General features: G+C 36.4%; 1 protein-coding gene across 2 annotated transcripts in view; it reads left to right on the top strand.

Annotated features, from left to right (window-relative positions):
- ANKRD13C (ankyrin repeat domain 13C) overlaps positions 1–19725 on the top strand; it is a 77533-nt gene that overhangs the window by 26400 nt on the left and 31408 nt on the right. For both annotated transcript variants that reach the window (XM_054720968.1, XM_054720967.1), the window contains exons 3-5: positions 5903–6007; positions 12508–12593; positions 13751–13796. In XM_054720968.1, coding sequence (XP_054576943.1) covers positions 5903–6007; positions 12508–12593; positions 13751–13796 — 237 coding nt within the window. The remainder of the gene's footprint in view (positions 1–5902; positions 6008–12507; positions 12594–13750; positions 13797–19725) is intronic.

Genomic DNA, 19725 nt, shown 5'->3' with positions numbered 1-19725 from the left:
TAAGCAGTTTTCTTTATTATGGACCTTCTTAGAACTTTGGTATGCATTGTGACTCTCTGGGTTGTTGGGGAAAGTGTTGGTTTGGAGTCATTGTTCCTTATAGTTATTTGATGTTTGCTCTTTTTCCTAAGTATCTTGAGACACTAGAATTCTGTGAAAGGTATTTTGGGAAACTGATGAGTCAAGATCTGCAAATAATGTTGGTATTTGCTCGTTCTGAGTCCTTTTCAGTAATATGCTGACGAATTTACATTTGTCCATTTATATTTTTCCACCCTTTGTTTTTTAATCCTCACCCAAGGATATTTTTTCCATCAATTTTTAGAGAGAGTAAAAGGGAGAGGGAGAGATAGAGAGAAATACTGATGTGAAAGAGACACATCGATTGGTTGTCTCCCACATGCCCCGAACCTAGGGTTGGGAGCCTGCAACCGAGGTACATACCCTTGACCAGAATTGAGTCCAAATCGAGCCTGGGACCCCTCATTCTGCAGGCTGACACTCTATCCATTGAGCCAAACTGGCTAGGGCTATTTTTCCACTTTTATACTCTTTTTTTTTTTTTTTACTTTTTAAAAAAATTATGGCCTTTAATATTTTTTGATATTTGGTTGTACAAGAGTCAAAAAAAATGTGTAATAGAAGTTAAAACATCTACCTTGTACTTAATTCTGTTCTCTTTATCTTCTTCTTTAGAGATATACTGTACCTTTTGTGATTTCTTTGTTGAGGGGCACTTTCTGTTTGTATACTTCTTTGTAAGCACAGTATAAATTCCTAGTTCATTCAAATTATATTTATTGATTGAGTTAAAGAGAGGACGATCATATGACTTTTACACTTTTATTTATTTCTCTCGCTCATCTTAACGAACTGAAAAACCTTATTTTTTCACCGTTGAAGTCTGATTTTTCTGAATTTCTGGGTCCATTGATCATGTTGGCCATGTTGGCAGGAAAGATTTTGAACTATGGATTTTAATTAAAATGGATTATACTTAAGGAAGATTTAAGGAATCTTCAGGAGATGAAATAGAAAACTAATCTTTAATTCTTATACTTTTTGTTAGATATCAGAGATGTATTCTTCAGGCCCGTTGCTGCAACTTTTAATTCATTCTCAGTCTTTTTTGGATATGCAATTTAAAAATTTCCCCCGAGATAATTCTAGGATTATTCTAACTTTCATAATGGTCTCTCTGGATGTTTGTTTTGTTTCCAACTGTCCTACTTATCCCATCTACTCTCTTTATATTTTATCACCTTTATAGTTTTTGCTTATTTATATGTGATTACTGTTTCTCATGATTTCATTTTGTCCACATTACTTAAGTTTTAACTTCTTTGTGCCACATTCATGTACTCTTTAAGCCTTTGTGCCTGGTTGATAACTACCTTGTTTTCTTATTATCATTTTTAAAATACAGAGAGAAGGCATTTGACTGATTCTTTTTTTTTTTTTTAATGTATGAGAATGTCATAGATCATTGGCATATCTATGGTTATATGACTTTTCCTTAGTTGCTCATTTCTATGTCAGTTGAGTTATTCTTGGTGAGTAAAGGGCACCAATTCAGCAGTTCTGTGGTATATTAGAAAACATAGTTGATATAGGTATATAACATATAAATCATACTAATCCTATACCTTAGTTTACACAATTGGGATATTTGCTTTAGACACTGTTGTGCATCTTGCTTATTATTATTTTTAAGTTAAAAATTTTTTCTTTAATGATTTTTAAGTTATTAATACATGCTTATTGAAACATTTGAAATAATACAGAACAAAGATGTACAGGGGTGGGCAAAAGTTGATTTATAGTTGTGAGCATGTGAAACACAGAAGTCAATAAAGCTATTGTAATAATCATAACCTGCATGTCTTTTTCCATACAAACAACTGTAAACCTACTTTTGCCCCCCAACTTGTATAAAAACATATCTCCTACTTGTTTTCTGATGTTGTTAACATTAATAACCTAATGTATGTCCTTGCACACCTTCCTACTTATAACACAGAGGCATAGTTTACTTTTTCTGAAGTTAAATCACTACATACAGTACTTTGCCATGCTTTTCTTTTCACTCAAATGTTTATCATGAAATACTTTTACTAGTCTGTAGATATCTATTGATGTTTGTGTTTCCCTAACTTCTTTGTATGTGCATACATATACACATTTATATAAAACCCTATGTTAGGTTTCTTGAGGAGAGGGTCCATTTTATTTATTTAATAGTGGCCTGGTGCATGAAATTCGTGCACATTAAAAGGGAATTAATTAACCCTTTGCACTTGCTTGCTTTTTTCTCGATTCCTTTATTCTACTCGGGATTTAATTTTTTAAATACTCCAGATTTTACAAAGTGTGGCAGTAGAATAAAAAACTGGAGTTTCTTTTCATACAAACTTATTTATTTGGATTTTTTTATATTTCAAATTATTGATACATTGAAAGAGTATAAAAAGAGCTGCTACCGATGCTAACCATGTCGAGTCATCCTAGTGCAAAAGGTTAAAGGAAATATTTTAATATTGCTATTTGCCCCTTCTCTATAATAGAAGTGTCAGAGATGAAAGAAAATAAGTAAAATGTATATGAAAATCTCCCTTCTGTCAGAGTCTGGGGCACACTGCGGGACCCAGAGTCAAGTCCTCGCCCACCCACACGTGCCTCAAAATCGCGCGAGACCCAGACCCGGCCAGCCCCACCCCCGTTAAACCCCACCAGCAGGGGGTGCAGCCTCAGGTCCCCTGTCAAGCCCCACCGGGTGGGGGTCATGGCCTCAGGTACCCCATTGCAGCCTCAGGTCACGTGGACTCCAGTCCCCTGGCTCAGCACCGGGGCGGGGGGGGCGTGGCCTCAGGTCCCCCGTCAAGCCCTGCCAGGCGGGGGGGGGGGCGGGGGGAGAGTGTAGCCTCAGGTCCCTAGTAAAGCCCTGCCGGGCGGGGAGCACAGCCTCAGGTCCCATGGCCCTGGGGCGGGGGTTGTGGCCTCAGGTCCCCCAGCCCTGTCGCCAGGACATGAGGGCGGGACAACCATTTGCATATTAGTTCTTTATTATATAGGATTTATTTTTAAAAATTCTTTTTATCTAGTCTATCATTTTCTCTTTTTACTAACCCCCTCCTCCCAATTAACATGGTGAGCCATGTTAACCTGCTGGATATTATTCTATACTTTTTTCCATGCTTACTATTATATACAAATTATATAAAAACTAGAGGCCCGGTGCATGAAATTTGTGCACGGGGGTGTGTGTCCCTCAGCCCAGCTTGCACCCTCTCCTATCTGGGACCCCTCTGACAATCCAGGATTACTGGCTCCCAACTGCTCACCTGCCTGCCTTCCTGTTTGCCCCTAACTGCTTCTGTCTGCTAGCCTGATCATCCCCTAACCACTCACCTATCAGCCTGATTGATGCCTAACTGCTCCCCTGCCAGCCTGATTGCCCCTAACTGCCCTCCCCTGCAGGCCTGGGTCCCCCCTAACTGCCCTTCCCTGCAGGCCCGGTTGTCCTCAACTTCCCTCCTCTCCTGGCCTGGTCACCCCTAACTTTCCTCCCCTGCAGGCTTGATTGCCCCCAACTGCCCTCCCTTGCAGGCCTGGTCCCTCCCAACTGCCCTCCTCTGCTGGCCATCTTATGGCGGCCATTTTGTGTCCACATGAGGGCAGTCATCTTTTGTGTTGGAGTGATGGTCAATTTGCATATTATTCTTTTATTAGATATGATAGAGGCCTGGTACATGGGTGGGGGCTGGCTGGTTTGCCCTGAAGGGTGTCCTGGATCAGTGTAGGGGTTCCCTTGGGGCGTGGGGCGGCCTGGGTGAGGAGCCTATGGTGGTTTGCAGGCCGGCCATGCCCCTTGGCGACCCAAGTGGAGGCCCTGGTATCTGGGATTTATTTATCTTCTATAATTGAAACTTTGTAGCCTTGAGCGGAGGCCAGGGCAAGCCACGGCTATGGGAAGCTTGGCTTCCTCCATCACCGGGGGCAACACAAGCCTCCTGCTCTCTCTAGCTCCGTGGCTGCTGCCATTTTTGTTGGGATTTATTTATCTTCTATAATTGAAACTTTGTAGCCTTCAGCGGAGGCCAGGGCCAGCCAGAGCGGATTGGAAGCTTGGCTTCCTCCGTTGCTGGGGAAACCCAAGCCTCCTGCTCACTCTGTGGCTGCAGCCATCTTGATTGAGTTAATTTGCATACTCGCTCCTGATTGGCTTGTGGGCATAGTGGAGGTACAGTCAATTTGCATGTTTCTCTTTTATTAGTGTAGATATGTGTGTATGTGTCTAAACACATATTCATGTATGTAATTTTTTAGTTATTCCTTTTTAAAAATTGGGATCATAATATAGTTCTGCATTTTCATTTAGCAGTACAATGGATATTCCACATTGAGATAGCTTAAATTTATTCCTTTAAAATCATTTTTACATTCCTTTTTTTAACAGTTTATTATGAAAACTTTCAAATATATGTGAAAGATTATCACAATGAACATTGAAATAATCTCCATCTAGGTTCAGTAATTGTTAATATTTTATCATATTCACATTATCTTTATCTTAGCAGTTTATATGTATTACTGTTGCTATACCATTTAAAAATTAGATGTAGACATAATAACATTTTACCACCAACTACTTTAGCATGCATCTCTAAGTCATTTTCCTTCATAGCCATGATCTTGTTATCACACCTAAGAAAATTAATATTATTGTAATATCTGATATCTAATTCAGATTTGATTTTTTTTCAGTTGAAAAATGTCTTTTATAGATGTTTTATATCAAACAAAGATACATTCAAGGCTTACTCATTGCATTTGGTTGATATGTCTCTTTATCTTAATCTAGAAAAATTTGCCCAGCTTTTTCTTCCTCCCGTGTACCTGTTAGAAGTCTTGCCCAAGCTAATTTGTAGAATGTCCCCCCATCTCGGATTTACCTGATATTTTCTCAGGATATTATTTAACTTTTTTTTGTTTTCAGTCTCTCCTGTAAATTGAAAATGAACTATAGAGGCTTAATTAGATTCAGGTTAAACATTTCTGGGAAGCATGCTGCATAGGTGATGATGAACTTTTTTTTTTTCTTTTCTTTTTTCTTTTGGGTATGGAGAGGGGCCTGGGAAGTTGAGAGGGTTTGGGCAGATGAGGAGCCAGGAGAAGGGGCACTGGGGCTCTGGGAAGGGGCCCAGGGAGCTCTATGAACTTTATTTTATGGTATCACTTTGGGATACACAGTATCTTACTATTAATGCCACTAAGTTTGTTCACTTGTTTAAGAGTTGAAATAAATAATGAGCTTTTCATTTGATATTACAATCTTTTTTGTTTGATGTAAATTACTCTTGAGGTTCTTGGGTTATCTTTCAGAGTAGAAAACATTTTCAAAATACTCTTGAGAACAATTATTAAGAAACATAATTCTTCCATTGCAGAGAGATCCAATTTATTTTTAGAATGGATACTTCGTGAATCTGAGGATCTGAAATAACCTGGTTAAGATACATAGAAATTATTATTATTTTAAAAAATATTTTTATTGATTTCAAAGAGGAAATGAGAGGGAGAGAGAGATAGAAATATCAATGATAAGAGAATCATTGAATGGCTGCCTCCTGCACTCTCCCCACTGGGGATTGAACCCACAACCTGGCCATGTACCCTGACCAGAAATGGAACTGTGACCTCCTGGTTCACAGGTTGATGCTCAATCACTGAGGCACACTGACTGGGTGATACATAGGAATTAAATATTTAATTATCCATTGTGCAGTATATATTTTATAGATTTGTTTTCTATTAATTTGGTTTCTTGAATTTTTACATGAGTTTTATATTGAGCTTCTAAAAATTACATGATGTTTGATATTATTACCACTTTATGTTTCAGAATGTGCCCATTTACTTTTGGCTCACAATGCTCCAGTAAAAGTGAAAAATGCTCAGGGATGGAGCCCACTGGCGGAAGCCATCAGCTATGGAGATAGACAGATGAGTAAGCAATATAAATTACTGTTGTTATATAGTCTAAAAATATGAAGTGATGCATTTGAAATATTTTTCATTTAGCATAACATTTCATGCTCTGAAAAGTGTGTAGTTATTTATAAGCTTATATATGGATTATTAGGAACTTGAACATTGGATGATACATAAAAATAATTGAGGAATTATGTTTAAAAGTATGTTTTTTTCTCTTTTTACAGCATTCTGCCCTATTCTTCGTTGTTTCTTTATATCATTTTTTAATTTTTTAATCTTCACCTGAGGATATTTTTTTTCCATTGATTTTCAGAGAGTAGAAGGGAAGGGGGAGAAAGAGAGAAATAAAGGAGAGAGAGGAACATCGATGTGAGAGAGACACATCAATTGGTTGCCTCCTGCACACACCCCAACCAGGGCAGGGATTTTACCTGCAAGTGAGGTATGTGCTCTTGACCGGGAATTGAACCCAAGACCCTTCAATGCAGGGGCTGATGTTCTAACCATTGGGAAACTCTGGCCATGGCTTTATAGAATTTAGATTGAAGGACTTTTTAAAAACATTGAGAAAAAATAAAAATAAAAACATTGAGACTTGATTGTCCTTTCTGACAACTGCTTAATTTTTTGAAGATTAGTTTGAATTGAAAATAATCGGTGCATTAATATCAGTTATCTATCTGCTTTAATTACTAAAATCAAGGAACAAGTGTGTCTGTTTTAGTCTTTAGAGAATTTCCAAAAAATGACAGATATATTTTTCACAATTTATATACTGTTCAGTTATACCACTCTCCCTCCTCCTACGCCTATTTTTTCTTTTTTCTTTTGAGTTTCATATACATGTCTTATTTTTGTCAAACACATCTCAATAGTTGAAAATTTTATAAAATTTTGAATGGTAATATTGAATGGCGATACTATCTTTTATACTTTGAGGCTGAAAATAATCACTTCAGTCTAGCTTTGTAGAAGGAACTATAAAAAAATTTAGTAGTTTTACTTAAAAAAAAAAAGCATAACATTGGACACTCCTGAGTTGTTACTTGGTTTTAATTTTATTTTTGATGCTAAGTTTTGGTCTCTTATGGTTTTTTTCTTATGTTTTAGCTTTATAAGTAATCCACATATTATATTTGTGGAGTTTCTGAACACCTTGGACAACTTTTAATGATGAAGTTAGATTTGGGCTTAAGATTTAATATGAGATAAAATTGTGATATTTTAACAACTATACTAGTATGTATATGTATATGTATATGTAAGTTATTCATTGTAAGTTGTCCTTTCTGGACAAACATCAGGAGACCCTTATGAGAGCAAGAAACTGTACTAACCCTAGAATTATTTTAGGGAAAAGATAAAAATATACAGCTCTAAGAAAGTGAGAATAAATTAAAAATTGTAGCAGTTGGTCTGAATAAACTTTCTCTGATATATTTTAAAATTTTTTCATTGATTTTTTTTTTTTTTTTAGAGAGAGAGGAAGGGAGAAAGAAATCGATTTGTTGTTCTACTTATTTATGCATTAATTGGTTGATTCTTGTATGTGCCTTGACTGGGGATTAAACCCACACCTTGGTGTATCAGGATGACACTCTAACCAACTGAGTTACCCAGAAAGGGTTCTGATATTTCTAAACGATTAGCAGAGTGGAAAGGAAACCAGGTGGGCTCCTGGATTTCTGACCCACCTTGAGACTTAAGTGACTTTCAAGGATTCTCTTATTTAGCATTAGTGAATATTTATTGAGTCCTTACTATAACGCATGTGTATATAGTAAGATGTAGAGAATCAAGACATGGTTTCTACTCTTTAGTAATTCATAATCTATGGGGAAGGCCAGTAAACAGAGTTTTCTAAGAAAATAAATTATTGAACCTAACCAGTTTGGCTCATTGGATAGAGCGTCGGCCTGCGGACTGAAAGGTCCCAGGTTTGATTCCGGTCAAGGGCATGTACCTTGGTTGTGGGCACATCCCCAGTAGGAGGTGTGCAGGAGGAGGCAGCTGATTGATGTTTCTCTCTCATCAGTGTTTCTAACTCTCTATCCTTCTCCCTTCTTCTCTGTAAAAAATCAATAAAATATATTTAAAAAAAAGAAAATAAGTTATTGGATATATAGTAATAAATTTTAATGTAAAAATTGAGGCACATTGTAGTTAAGGATGTTATAAAAGTGATTTCTGTACAGTGATATTTTAAAAAATATTTTTATTGATTTCAGAGAGGAAGGCAGAGGGAGAGAGAGATCAATGATGAGAGAATCATTTATTGGCTGCCTCCTGCATGCCCCCAACTGGGGATGGAGCCAGCAAGGAGCCCCAGAAGACTTCAAAGCAGGGTTTGAGATTATTAGATAAAACCTAAGACTTTTTAATTGAGTGGGAGACAATAGATTTTTAGAAAAATAATCTTTAGATCAAATGTGGCAATCTTGTCTTAAAGAAGAGATACTGTGTTTAGAGAAGTAAGGGATAGATTAGAAAGATAATTAAATGAAAGAATTGACAATGGTTGATTATATCCTGGGTAGTGATAGAAGGATTATGAGTAATTCCAAGATCTCTATCATGTATTAATGGTGAACTCATTGATTAATTAATGTATAGAATATAGAAGGAAGAGCAATATGGGATTTAAATAATTAGGTGTTAAGCTTGGTGAGTTTGAGTTATGTGTGGCATACCCAGGAAGAACTCTCCAAGTAAGAAGTGGGAAATAATTAGACTGGAGTGTAGAGGGAAGTGGAAGGCAGAAGGTACAGATTTAAGTAATACTTGGAGCAATAGAGCATAGTTCTAGAAGCTTTAGGAACAATAAATGGAAAACTTGAAAAATACTGGGAGAAGAAGGCAAGAGAAAGTTAAATTGTAGTTTATTGGAGTATGAATTCATTTGAGTATGAATTTATCTAATACCATTTAAGTCCTCTAAAGCTAATTTTATTTGAGTATGAATTCTATCTATTACCATTTGAGTATGACTTTTAAAATATGGAAGTGCAAATACTGAAACCCCAAAAACATAGTGGTAATTTTGTATAATTGCATCCTGAATGTTTCTGCTTCCATAAGAAAGTTTGAGTTGATGTGATTTTCTTTTTAATTTGAAGTCTCATAGAACAAGAATCTCTTTTTGCATATATTACTGTGATATATAGTATTGTTACTACCTTTTTAATAATGTTTGGTAATTTTTACAACATTTTGTATTATTTATTGAATGCCTTCAGTCAGTTGCAATATGTTCAGTTGATGAAAAAATATGGCTTCTGCTTTACTAGTACATTAAGAAGATACCTTTTCAGGCTAGGAATTGAATTCTTTTTATTTTTTACATTCAACAGAGGCCCATTTCAATTTGAAGGCAAGAGAGGTTGAATAAAGATTTATTAAAATATTTGAGCTTATAGTGAGGAAGAAAAGCTACTACATTTGGGTAAATGCATCTCTGATATTAGAGTTAAATTATAACAAACATGAAGGTTAACCAGATTCATACAAATTTGAATCTGTATAGAATCTTAATGATTATCTAGGTCCGTGGTCAGCAAACTGCGGCTCGCGAGTCACATACAGCTCTTTGGCCCCTTGAGTGTGGCTCTTCCACAAAATACCATGGCCTGGGTGATTCTATTTTGAAGAAGTGGCATTAGAAGAAGTTTAAGTTTAAAAAATTTGGCTCTCAAAAGAAATTTCAATCGTTGTACTGTGATATTTGGCTCTGTTGACTTAATGAGTTTGCCGACCACTGATCTAGGTCATTGGTTCCCAATTATTTGGATTTCACAGACCAGAAAAAATTTATTTGAGGATTCATGCAGAATAGCTAACATTTTTATTTTAGTGTATAAGAACTTTAAAAAATAAAAAAAAGATAACTTCACCCAGCCTGCGTGGCTCAGTGGTTGAGTGACCTATGAACCAGGAGGTCAAGGTTCGATTCCTGGTCAAGGGCACATGCCAGGTTTGCGGGCTCGATCCCAAGTAGGGGGCGTGCAGGAGGCAGGTGATCAATGATTCTCTCTCATCATTGATGTCTCTCTCTCTCTCTCCCCCTCTTCCTTCTTCTCTGAAATCAATAAAAATATATTTAAAAAAGATAACTGCCTTCTTCTGGGATCATTTTATTAAGAAAAAGACATTTTTAAAGCCAAAAATAGTAGCAAGAATAGTTCTTGAATTAAATAATATGTAACTTATAAATTAAAACCATCCTAGTTTCCAATTTTTTCATTTTGCTGCATATCACTGGAAACTTGAACAATTGGTCACTGAAATGTAGACTTGTATTTGGGAATTATTGACCTAGGTCACAGAGCTAGTTTGTTTGTTTATTTTTGCTTTTGAGTTTTTCACTGTGTTAAAAATATATGTAACACAGCTAGTTTATAAATGAAATAAGGTCTCATGTTCTTTGGCTTCTAGGTCTCAGCCTCTTTTACTGGTCTTTAAGATCTTTAGTAATTTAAACATTATTCTTTGCTTTTTGGCTTTTTAAAATATATTGGAATTATTGTTAGATCTATGGTTAAAAATAAGAATAAATTTTACTCTTCTTCAGAATTCTTCCTTGGCCTTTTCCTAATTTGGCCTATGTGGACAAAACAAATCTGGTTCAGTCTTTCACTGTCATTCTTCTTTCTGTTTCTTTCAGTTTTTTTTGTGTTGTTTTTTTTTTTTTAAATCCTCACCCGAGGATATTTTTCCATTGTTTTTTAGAGAGTGGAAGGGAGGGAGATAGATAGATAGATAGATAGATAGATAGAGAGAGAGAGAGAGAGAGAAACATCCATGTTAGAAAGACACTTTGATTGGTTGACTCCCACAGGCTCCTGACCAGAGCTGGGAAAAGCCTGCAACCAAGGCACATGCCCTTGACCAGAATCAAACCCAGGACCCTTCAGTCTGCGGGCCAATGCTTCCATCTGCTGCGCCAAACCAGCTAGGACCTTCTCTTTTTTTAACCTTCTGTTTTTGTGTGTATTCCACATAGGCTTGAAATAGTTTATAAGACTGCATATTGTAAAATGGAAATAATAGTATTTTTACATAGCTTATCTAATAAAGAGGGAATATGCTAATTGACTGTCACACCATCACAAAGATGGCAGCACCCACAGCCAATAAGGAGGGAATGTGCTAATTGACTGCCATGCCCTCAAAGATGGAAGCGCCCACAGCCACAAGATGGCGGCGCCCAGTCCCCTCAGCCCTGATGGGGTGGCAGGCATGTGGCACAGCCAGGCCTGCCCCTAGGCGGGTCCGGCCGCTCTGTGCACCTGCCTCTGGAGTCCCTCAGTCCCCTCAGCCCCCCAGCCACCCAGGGCCGGCCCGAGGCCCAGGCAAGCCTCGGATGGCAGCTGCCCAACCGCCCAGGGCCGCCCAAGGCTCAGGTAACCAGACCCGGACGAGGCTTGCGCTGCCAGCAGTGGCAGTAGCAGAGGTGTGATGGGGGTGTCATCTTCCCCTGATCGCTGGGTTGCCTCCCGCCCCTGAGGGCTCCCGGACTGTGAGAGGGGGCAGGCCGGGCTGAGGGATCCCCCGCTCCAGTGCATGAATTTTCATGCACCGGGCTTTTAGTATATCTGTATATGTATATGAAAAAATATGTCAGGACTAGGAGGAGAAATCACGTATTGATGTATATATTTTTTAATCTCGATTTACATTTTTCCTTCTTATTTTGGTAGCCTTAATTCACTTAAGTCTAGTGTTTTCCCTTATTTAAGTAAATGTTCGCGATTAACTGATTTTTGCTAGTCAACCTTAGATCATCATTCTAATAGATAAAAATCATATTTACTTAATTATAGGCACAGTAATAAGCAATTTATATTGAGGCTTAACAGTAACTATATAGTAGATTTTATTTTATTCTTATTTGACAAATGAAAAAAAAGAAACAAGTTTGGGAAAATTTTATAACTTGTCCAAATTTATACACAGCTAATAAGTAGTAATGCTGGGGTTTGCACTTTAATGCAGTGTTTACATTTGAATCTCTTAACTATTGAGAAAATACTAAGGAGGTCTTCAGGTTTTATTAGATTCAGAAGTTATTGTTAAAGATAGAATAGGATTCATTTCTGTATTTTTTTCTGTATTAGTATTATGTGAAAATACAATCTCTACTGAAAATTAGAACAGATATACAGTACCTGGAAACAGTTGTAGATACTTATGTTTTTAGAAAAGTGGTATCCAATGGGATTTTTGATTTTTGAGATCTGCTAACTTTGAGATCGTTTAGATCAGTATTACAACAGGACATTGCATTATCTGATTGAGATTGGTAAATCTTGGCTCAGTCAGGTAAATTCATACAGATAATTTAAAACTAGGAAAATTAGTGTGAATAATAATAGCCTTACTAAACTTATTTACTAACTATATCTCTCAATATATCTGTATAAAAGTCAGTGAAATAAAATTTTATTTGTGAAATAATATTTTTTAGTATGGTGAAATCTATTTTAAATTAAAAAAAATTTTAAATTTAAATTTTAGTTACTGCTCTTTTAAGGAAGCTTAAACAGCAATCCAGGGAAAGTGTTGAAGAAAAACGACCTCGATTATTAAAAGCCCTGAAAGAGGTAGGCTATATTTCTTTGCTGATTTTGTATTCAAAGAATAATTGTAAGTGTGATTTTAAGCATTTTTTAAAATACAGTCTAATTTCTCACTAATTATTAAGGGTCAAGAAATGGTAAAAATCCTGCTTTAGTTAAACAATAATAACATAACACAATACTCTGATTATGATGTAAAAATGTACTCTTATGGGAAGCACCATTCACTTTGAACTAGGAAAGTAAATAAAGAATTATTGCTTTCTTAGATGAGAGCTCTAAGAAAAAAGAGCTGGGTCATAGTTAATGGCAATAATTTTTCTTTGTCCTTGGGATTAGGAGATTTCTAAGAGCTGCAGCCCCTGCTCCTAGCAGGAGCAGTTCGAATTTTCCTTACATAGTTCTTTTTGTGTCCTTCTCTTGATGGTAAGAGCTGGGGGTGCTCGCACAGAAAGAGAGGCTTATTTTCTGATATTTTCTTCTGGATTTTTGATGCCTAAAAGAATTGTGGAAGAAAGATGACGATTATGTCTTTTCTTAGGTATGCCTTTTTTTTTTTTTTGAGCTCTGAAGATACAATTTTTTTTTTTTTAGAATATTTGATTATAAATAGTTTCTTTAACAGTTACAGTCTTTGGGTGTTTAGTTTTTAATTTGTGAAATAAAGTTTTGCTCTATAGTTCTCATATGGTAACATATTATTTCAGATTTAATAAACCTTTGTGTTATTACTTTGCAGAGATAAAAGTTTCTATTGCAATGGGTTGTTTTTTTTAGACCATTATGAGGCTATATAAATAATCATTTTGGAAATCATTTTTTATAACTTCTGAAGTTATTAACTATTTTTACAATAGTACTTACTGTTATTTTAGTTATGCTGAGAAAAGGACTATTTATGCAAATGTAAATGTCTATCAGTTTCAGATATTTTCCTATGTAATTAAAATGTTATAAAATTTATAGTGGTGCATATTTTCCTTTGTAGATAAATGTGTGCTATTGTAATGTTTTATTTTAAATAATGGACATTTTCTTTTTCTCTAAGCTTTGAAATTTTCTATTTTTGTCTATAGACCTTAAATGATAACAGATTTTTAAAAAGCAAAATGTTAAATAGATAATAACAGCTATTAACTAAGGTGCATGCATTCAGTACTTATTCATATTTCATTTTCTAGCTAGGTGACTTTTATCTAGAACTTCACTGGGATTTTCAAAGCTGGGGTAAGAGTGTGCTATATTTTACTATAAAGTATGTACACATGCAGAATTGCAAATGTAAAAACTATTGTATATATTTGTTAACATAACAAATTTGATACTTGCCCCAGGATAATTAATATTTTCCATTATGTTGGATGTAATAAACTGAAGTGGTTGTTTGTAAAGCACTGAAGTGGTATTTCGTTATCTCAACCTGATTAGCAAGTTTTATAATTTTTACTTTAAGATTAAAAATGTCTTACATTTTTAAACAATGAAATGCAGGTTTACATATTAAGTACTTTAAGGAATGTTCAGAGGAAGAGAGTACAATTATGAGATTATTAGATTACTGAATTAAAGGAAGTTTGATATAGTACTTGGATCCCTGAATGTGCAGAATTTGGTTAACATTTGATTTTGGATATTTTATCAACTTTCAATCATTTTTGCCACTTTTCCTATATACTTTTTGGCTACTGTCTTTTTCCATTTTAAATATATTTTGATTGATTTCAGACAGAAAGGGAGAGGAAGAGAGAGACTGAAACATCAATGATGAGAGAGAATCATTTATTGGCTGCCTCCTGCACGCCCCGTACTGGGGATCAAACCCACAATCCGGCTTGTTCCCTTGACTGGAATTGGGACCCTTCAGTCTGCAGGCTGATGCTCTGTCCACTGAGCCAGATGGCTAGGGCTATAGCCACTGTCTGAACATACTGTTTGGTTGCACACTGTTTCTATTATTTATGAAAGATTTTAATTCCAAGATATTTTGCAGTCATTTATTTTACCTTAGTAAGTTTTTCTTTGCCCCTTTGTTTAAATAGGAAGCTTGTTCCTAGTGACCTTTACTAACTAAACAACTGCCAAAACAACTAAATTTTGTTTAAAAATTTTAAACAAATGTAATGTATATATATGAACTTAGATTTTTTAAAGCATCTGAATTAATTTTATGATATAAAGATATATGAATGCTCTATGATACCCCCAAAATAATTGTAAAAATAAATCATAAAATAATTATAAAAGTAAATCAGATATTGACAAATGTGGAAATCACTGTTAACGTTTCATACTAATGCTTCAAAGTCTTTTTTTAATGTTTACAAATGTGTGAGTGTGGGCACACAAATATATGCTTAGCGTTCTTTTTTTTAAATATATTTTTATTGATTTCAGAGAGAAGGGAGAGGGAGAGAGAGATAGAAATATCAATGATGAGAAAGAATTATTGATTGGTGGCTTCCTGCACACCCTCCACTGGGTATGCAACCCACAACCTGGGCATGTACCCCAACCTAAATGGAACCGTGACCTCCTGGTTCATAGGTCAATGCGCAACCACTGAGCCACACCAGCTGGGCCTGAGCATTCTTTTTTTAATGGGAATTATACTACTTGTATGATTATGCAATTTGTCATTTTTATTTAATATATCACAGGCATCCTACCATATTAGTTCATGAGAAAGTACTTCATTTATTTTAACAGCTGCATAATACTTTACAGCATGGATGATTAAGGTTTTCCTAATGTTTTAAATCTCTAAATGTAAAGTTTTAATTACTAAATAAAATTAGTTCTTTTCAAAATTGTTACAACTCTACCTGATCGGGCTAGTTTTGGCTTCATCAAAATCACACATGATTTTGTTATTCTGATAGGCCTACCTTGCCTTTATGCTTTATATATCATTCAGAAGCCCTGGTGTACTAGACCACTGAGAGGAAAAGAGGTTTGTAATGGCTTTGAATAATAAAAGAGCTCCAAGTCAAATTGGTCTAAAGTCAAAATACATTTTTTTCACTGTTTTTTAATCATTTTATTGAGAGCCCATCTTCCTTGGTGATCTTAAACTAAGGGTGTCCCTTGAGTATAGTGTTCTTTAACTGATTCTCTTAGTAATATTAGTGGTTTAAATTCTAAAATAGTCCATTTATCTTGCTGTGCAAAATGTTTTAAAATATTTTGAAAGTGACAGTTCAATTATATGAAGAAATAAAAGTGGATGTAATCACTCCTGAAAGTGTACATACATCTATAGTTACAAACACATTATCAATGTTGCATAATCAAGTTCATGATGCAACCCCTGAGGTACTTGTTTAAAGTATCATTTTTTTTGAGAACTTGACTTTGACACAAAAAAGTCAGCACATCTGTTCATTGCTGATAAAGGATTTTTCTGATTTTGTGTCAAACCTAGCTCCTGATGGTTAGATGTCATATGTAATTCTAAAACTAAAACTCATTGGCTAGATTTAGCTTAGACACTTTGGATTTAAAAACACTGGATCATTTTTATTATTAGATTCAGTTATCAAATTTTATTCTAGAGTTTAGGCATGTTTCTTCTCCTTGTCAAAACCCCTAAAAAAAAGTAAAAGGCAACCCAGAAGTAAGGGGGAATCTAAGAAATATTGAGATCCCAGGATTAAGTTTAATTTAGAGGAAGTGGAGCATGCAAACTCTACTGTTTCCTATGCTGTCATATTCAGTGTTTGGCTGAAAATAGCCTCAGACTTGGTTAAAGTGGGGATAATAATTGCCCCATCTTTTGCAAATTTTTGTTTTGTTGTGAATGAAATGTAATTATGTTTTTGAAGGAAGCCCTGTATATATTGTAAAATGTTAAATAATTTACAGTATCATAATCACTACTTTAAAATTAGGATTATGCATATAACATGTTTCAACAGAAAAACTGATAATTTAAAAAGTTTCTTTATCTCATTATCTACAGAATATCCATTCTACCCTATATATTTGGGGTTGTTATTTGCCTATTATGAATGAAAAACATTAGGCTTAGAGATGCTAATTAAAATCAGGAAGTAAGTGATAGCAAAACCAAAATTTAAATTTAGAGACTCTTCATTTTTCAGTTCAGTGAATTATGCTACCTTTGGAATGGCATGTTAGACTCTCATATTATACTGAGCTAACTTAAAATACAGAGTTTAATTGTTCAGTTTACATGGGAATGGAAAAAATCATCACAGAATTGGGAAAATATAAATTGCTCTATTTTTAGAATTCATTTCATAGGAGAAATCTTTTTTGTTGATACTATTCCCTCTTTCCTTTTGTTTTGTAGCTTTTTTGCCACTCTCCCAAATCCCCAAGCTTTTTTCATATCCTGATTTTTTATTTTACATAAACATATTTAATATCTTTAAATGCTCTTCAGATACATTATCATTATTTTCAATCACTACAAGTATATTCCATCATTTTTCTTGTTTTATATTTAAGTGACTTTCTTATTTTCTGCGTTAGATTATTTTCTTGAGATTTATTTATGAAATAATACTTGAAATTGTGCCTATGAAAAATTACTTCTAAGCGTTTTATTTTCTCTTTGCATTCATTTCTGCCTCTTCTGATTTTTCTAAATTTTGTTTTTGTAGGTTTCCATACTATTTCAAAAGATGTAGTAGATTAGGTTAAATTAATTTCGAATGCTATCTTCTGATCATTTTGTTCATGCTACATCAAATACTTGACAGGAAAACTGGATCTCAATTAATGAGCATGAAAGAAGAGCTTTGGCCATTTACATAAATTTATGCTACTATTGCTTTTCTCAACTTCTGTTGTTTCATATAAGGGATTTTATTTTTTAATCAGAAAATGATTTCTTATATACTTTGACTAGGCTAACTGTTAGTTGGTATTCCATTCTCTTTGGGCAGTAAACTTTTCTTATTTTTGTATAGTAAAATGTCTAGAAAACAGTCTTCATTTCTGGAAATCATTTTAGATTCAGTAACCTCTCATGATTTTAAAAAGACATTGATATATTAAGTGTACCTTTAGTGTTTAGAAAATATTGATACTTCTGAAAAAGCTAACTAAAAAACTAGTCTTTAATTTTCTCTGAAGTTTTTGTTTCTAACACAGGTTGACTTAGCACCCATTTTAAACACTGAATTTAAAAAAATATACCTGTACCCCGGCTGGTGTGGCTCAGTGGTTCAGTGTCGATCCAGGAACCAAGAGGTCAGGGTTCGATTCCCATTCAGGGCACATGCCTGGGTTGTGGGCTTGATCCCCAGTAGGGGGTGTGCAAGAGGCAGCCCATCATGATGTTTCTCATCCATGTTTCTAGCTCTATCCCTCTCCCTTCCTCTCTCTCTCTCAAATATATATATACATATATACATACATACACACACACACACACACACACACACACACACACACACACACATATACATCCTACCTTATAAAAGAGAAACATGCAAATTGACCGCACCTTCGCTATGCCCACAGCCAATCAGAACCACCAAGATGGCGGTTAATTTGCATATGCGGGCACTGAGCGGCCTGGGTCCAGGAAACATACTCCGGACCCAGGCCGCTCCTAGCCTGTAGGCCCGTGCTTAGGTCCTGAGTGGCAGGGGTCCCAGAACGCCCCCTGGCCACTTGAAGCCTATGGGTGTAGGTGCTAAGCCACCTGGCGGGGCAGGAACATCCCTGCGTTCCTGCCCTGCCCCCAGCAGCTTGCAAAGGCTCCCGTCCGAAACGACGGTTTGGGGCCACGCCCCCAGCCAGGCGCCCAGGATCGGGGGGCTAGCTGCTGGCCTCTGGGTTGTGCCGAGACCCTGGTGGCCACTGCTGCGTGCCGCCCAGGGTCCCCGCATGCCCCGAGCCTGAGGCCCATGGTCAGGCTGGCTGCTGGCCTTGGGGCGTTTGGAGACGGGGATGTTCCCGCCCTGCCCCAGAGGCTTTCCAAGCTCCAGCACCAAGTGGCGGTTTGTGTCCACGCCCCCAGCCTAGCACCCTCCACAGGGGGATGGCTGCTGGCCTCTGGGGTGTGCGGAGACCCCGGCAGCCACCACCGGGTGGCAGGGACATGCCCCTAGCCCAGTGGACACAACCCAGGGGCTGCATGAGCTACAGAGGATACACCTTTTTTAAAAAATTTTTTTATTGATTTTTTTTTTTTTTACAGAGAAGAGGGGAGAGGGATAGACAGTCGGAAATATCAATGAGAGAGAAACATCCATTAGCTGCCTTCTGCACACTCCCGACTGGGGATATGCCTCCAACCAAGGTACATGCCCTTAACAGGAATCAAACCTGGGACCCTTTAGTCTGCAGGCCCACGGTCTATCCACTGAGCCAAACCAGTCTGAGAGTAAATACCTTTTCTGACAACTCATTGGCTAAGCTCCCTGTAGGCCACCACTTGCAGTGTTCTTGGTAATTTGGGTTATAAGAATCCAAGAAGGTGATCTAGGGTTTTTCCATCACACCCTTGAAGGAAAAAATGAAGGTCCCTTGAAGGGTCCCAGATTGGAGAGACTGCAGGCTGGGCTGAGGGACAACACTACCCCCCCCGCCCCCATCCCCGCCGTGCACGAATTTCGTGCACCGGGCCTCTAGTATATATATATACACACACATATATGTGTAAGCTATCTATCTATCTGTCTATATATTATACATGCACACACACTCACATACACATCTGATATGATATTACTTTCAGGAATTTTTACCTTCACATTTTTTTCTTTATTGGTATGTGGTAGTTTATTATAACCTGTTACACAGATTTATTCATCCATACAATAACTCCTATTTCCCCAAAGTATGGCAGATAATAACTAATAAAAAGCTATCAAAAGATAGCTGTGATATGAATGTGAGCAACATGGAATATAGACATCTATAAATACAGTATGATTCCATTTTATAGATTTTGAAACTGAGGTTCTGTGTGCTTAAGTAACCAAGGTCACATATGGGATTCAAACTCAAATTCAATTATTTAGATTTAAAAATGACTTTTTCTGTTATACACATTACTTTCATCTATCTATCTATCTATCTATCTATCTATCTATCTATCTACCTACCTACCTACCTACCTACTAGAAGCCCGGTGCATGAAAATTCGTGCACTCGGAGGGGGGTCCCTCAGCCCAGCCTG

The sequence above is a fragment of the Eptesicus fuscus genome, chromosome 9, assembly GCF_027574615.1.
Source record: "Eptesicus fuscus isolate TK198812 chromosome 9, DD_ASM_mEF_20220401, whole genome shotgun sequence".
NCBI classification, from domain to species: Eukaryota; Metazoa; Chordata; class Mammalia; order Chiroptera; family Vespertilionidae; genus Eptesicus; species Eptesicus fuscus.
The sequence above is the reverse complement of the archived record's forward strand: the minus strand, read 5'-3'. Positions and strand labels throughout refer to the sequence as shown.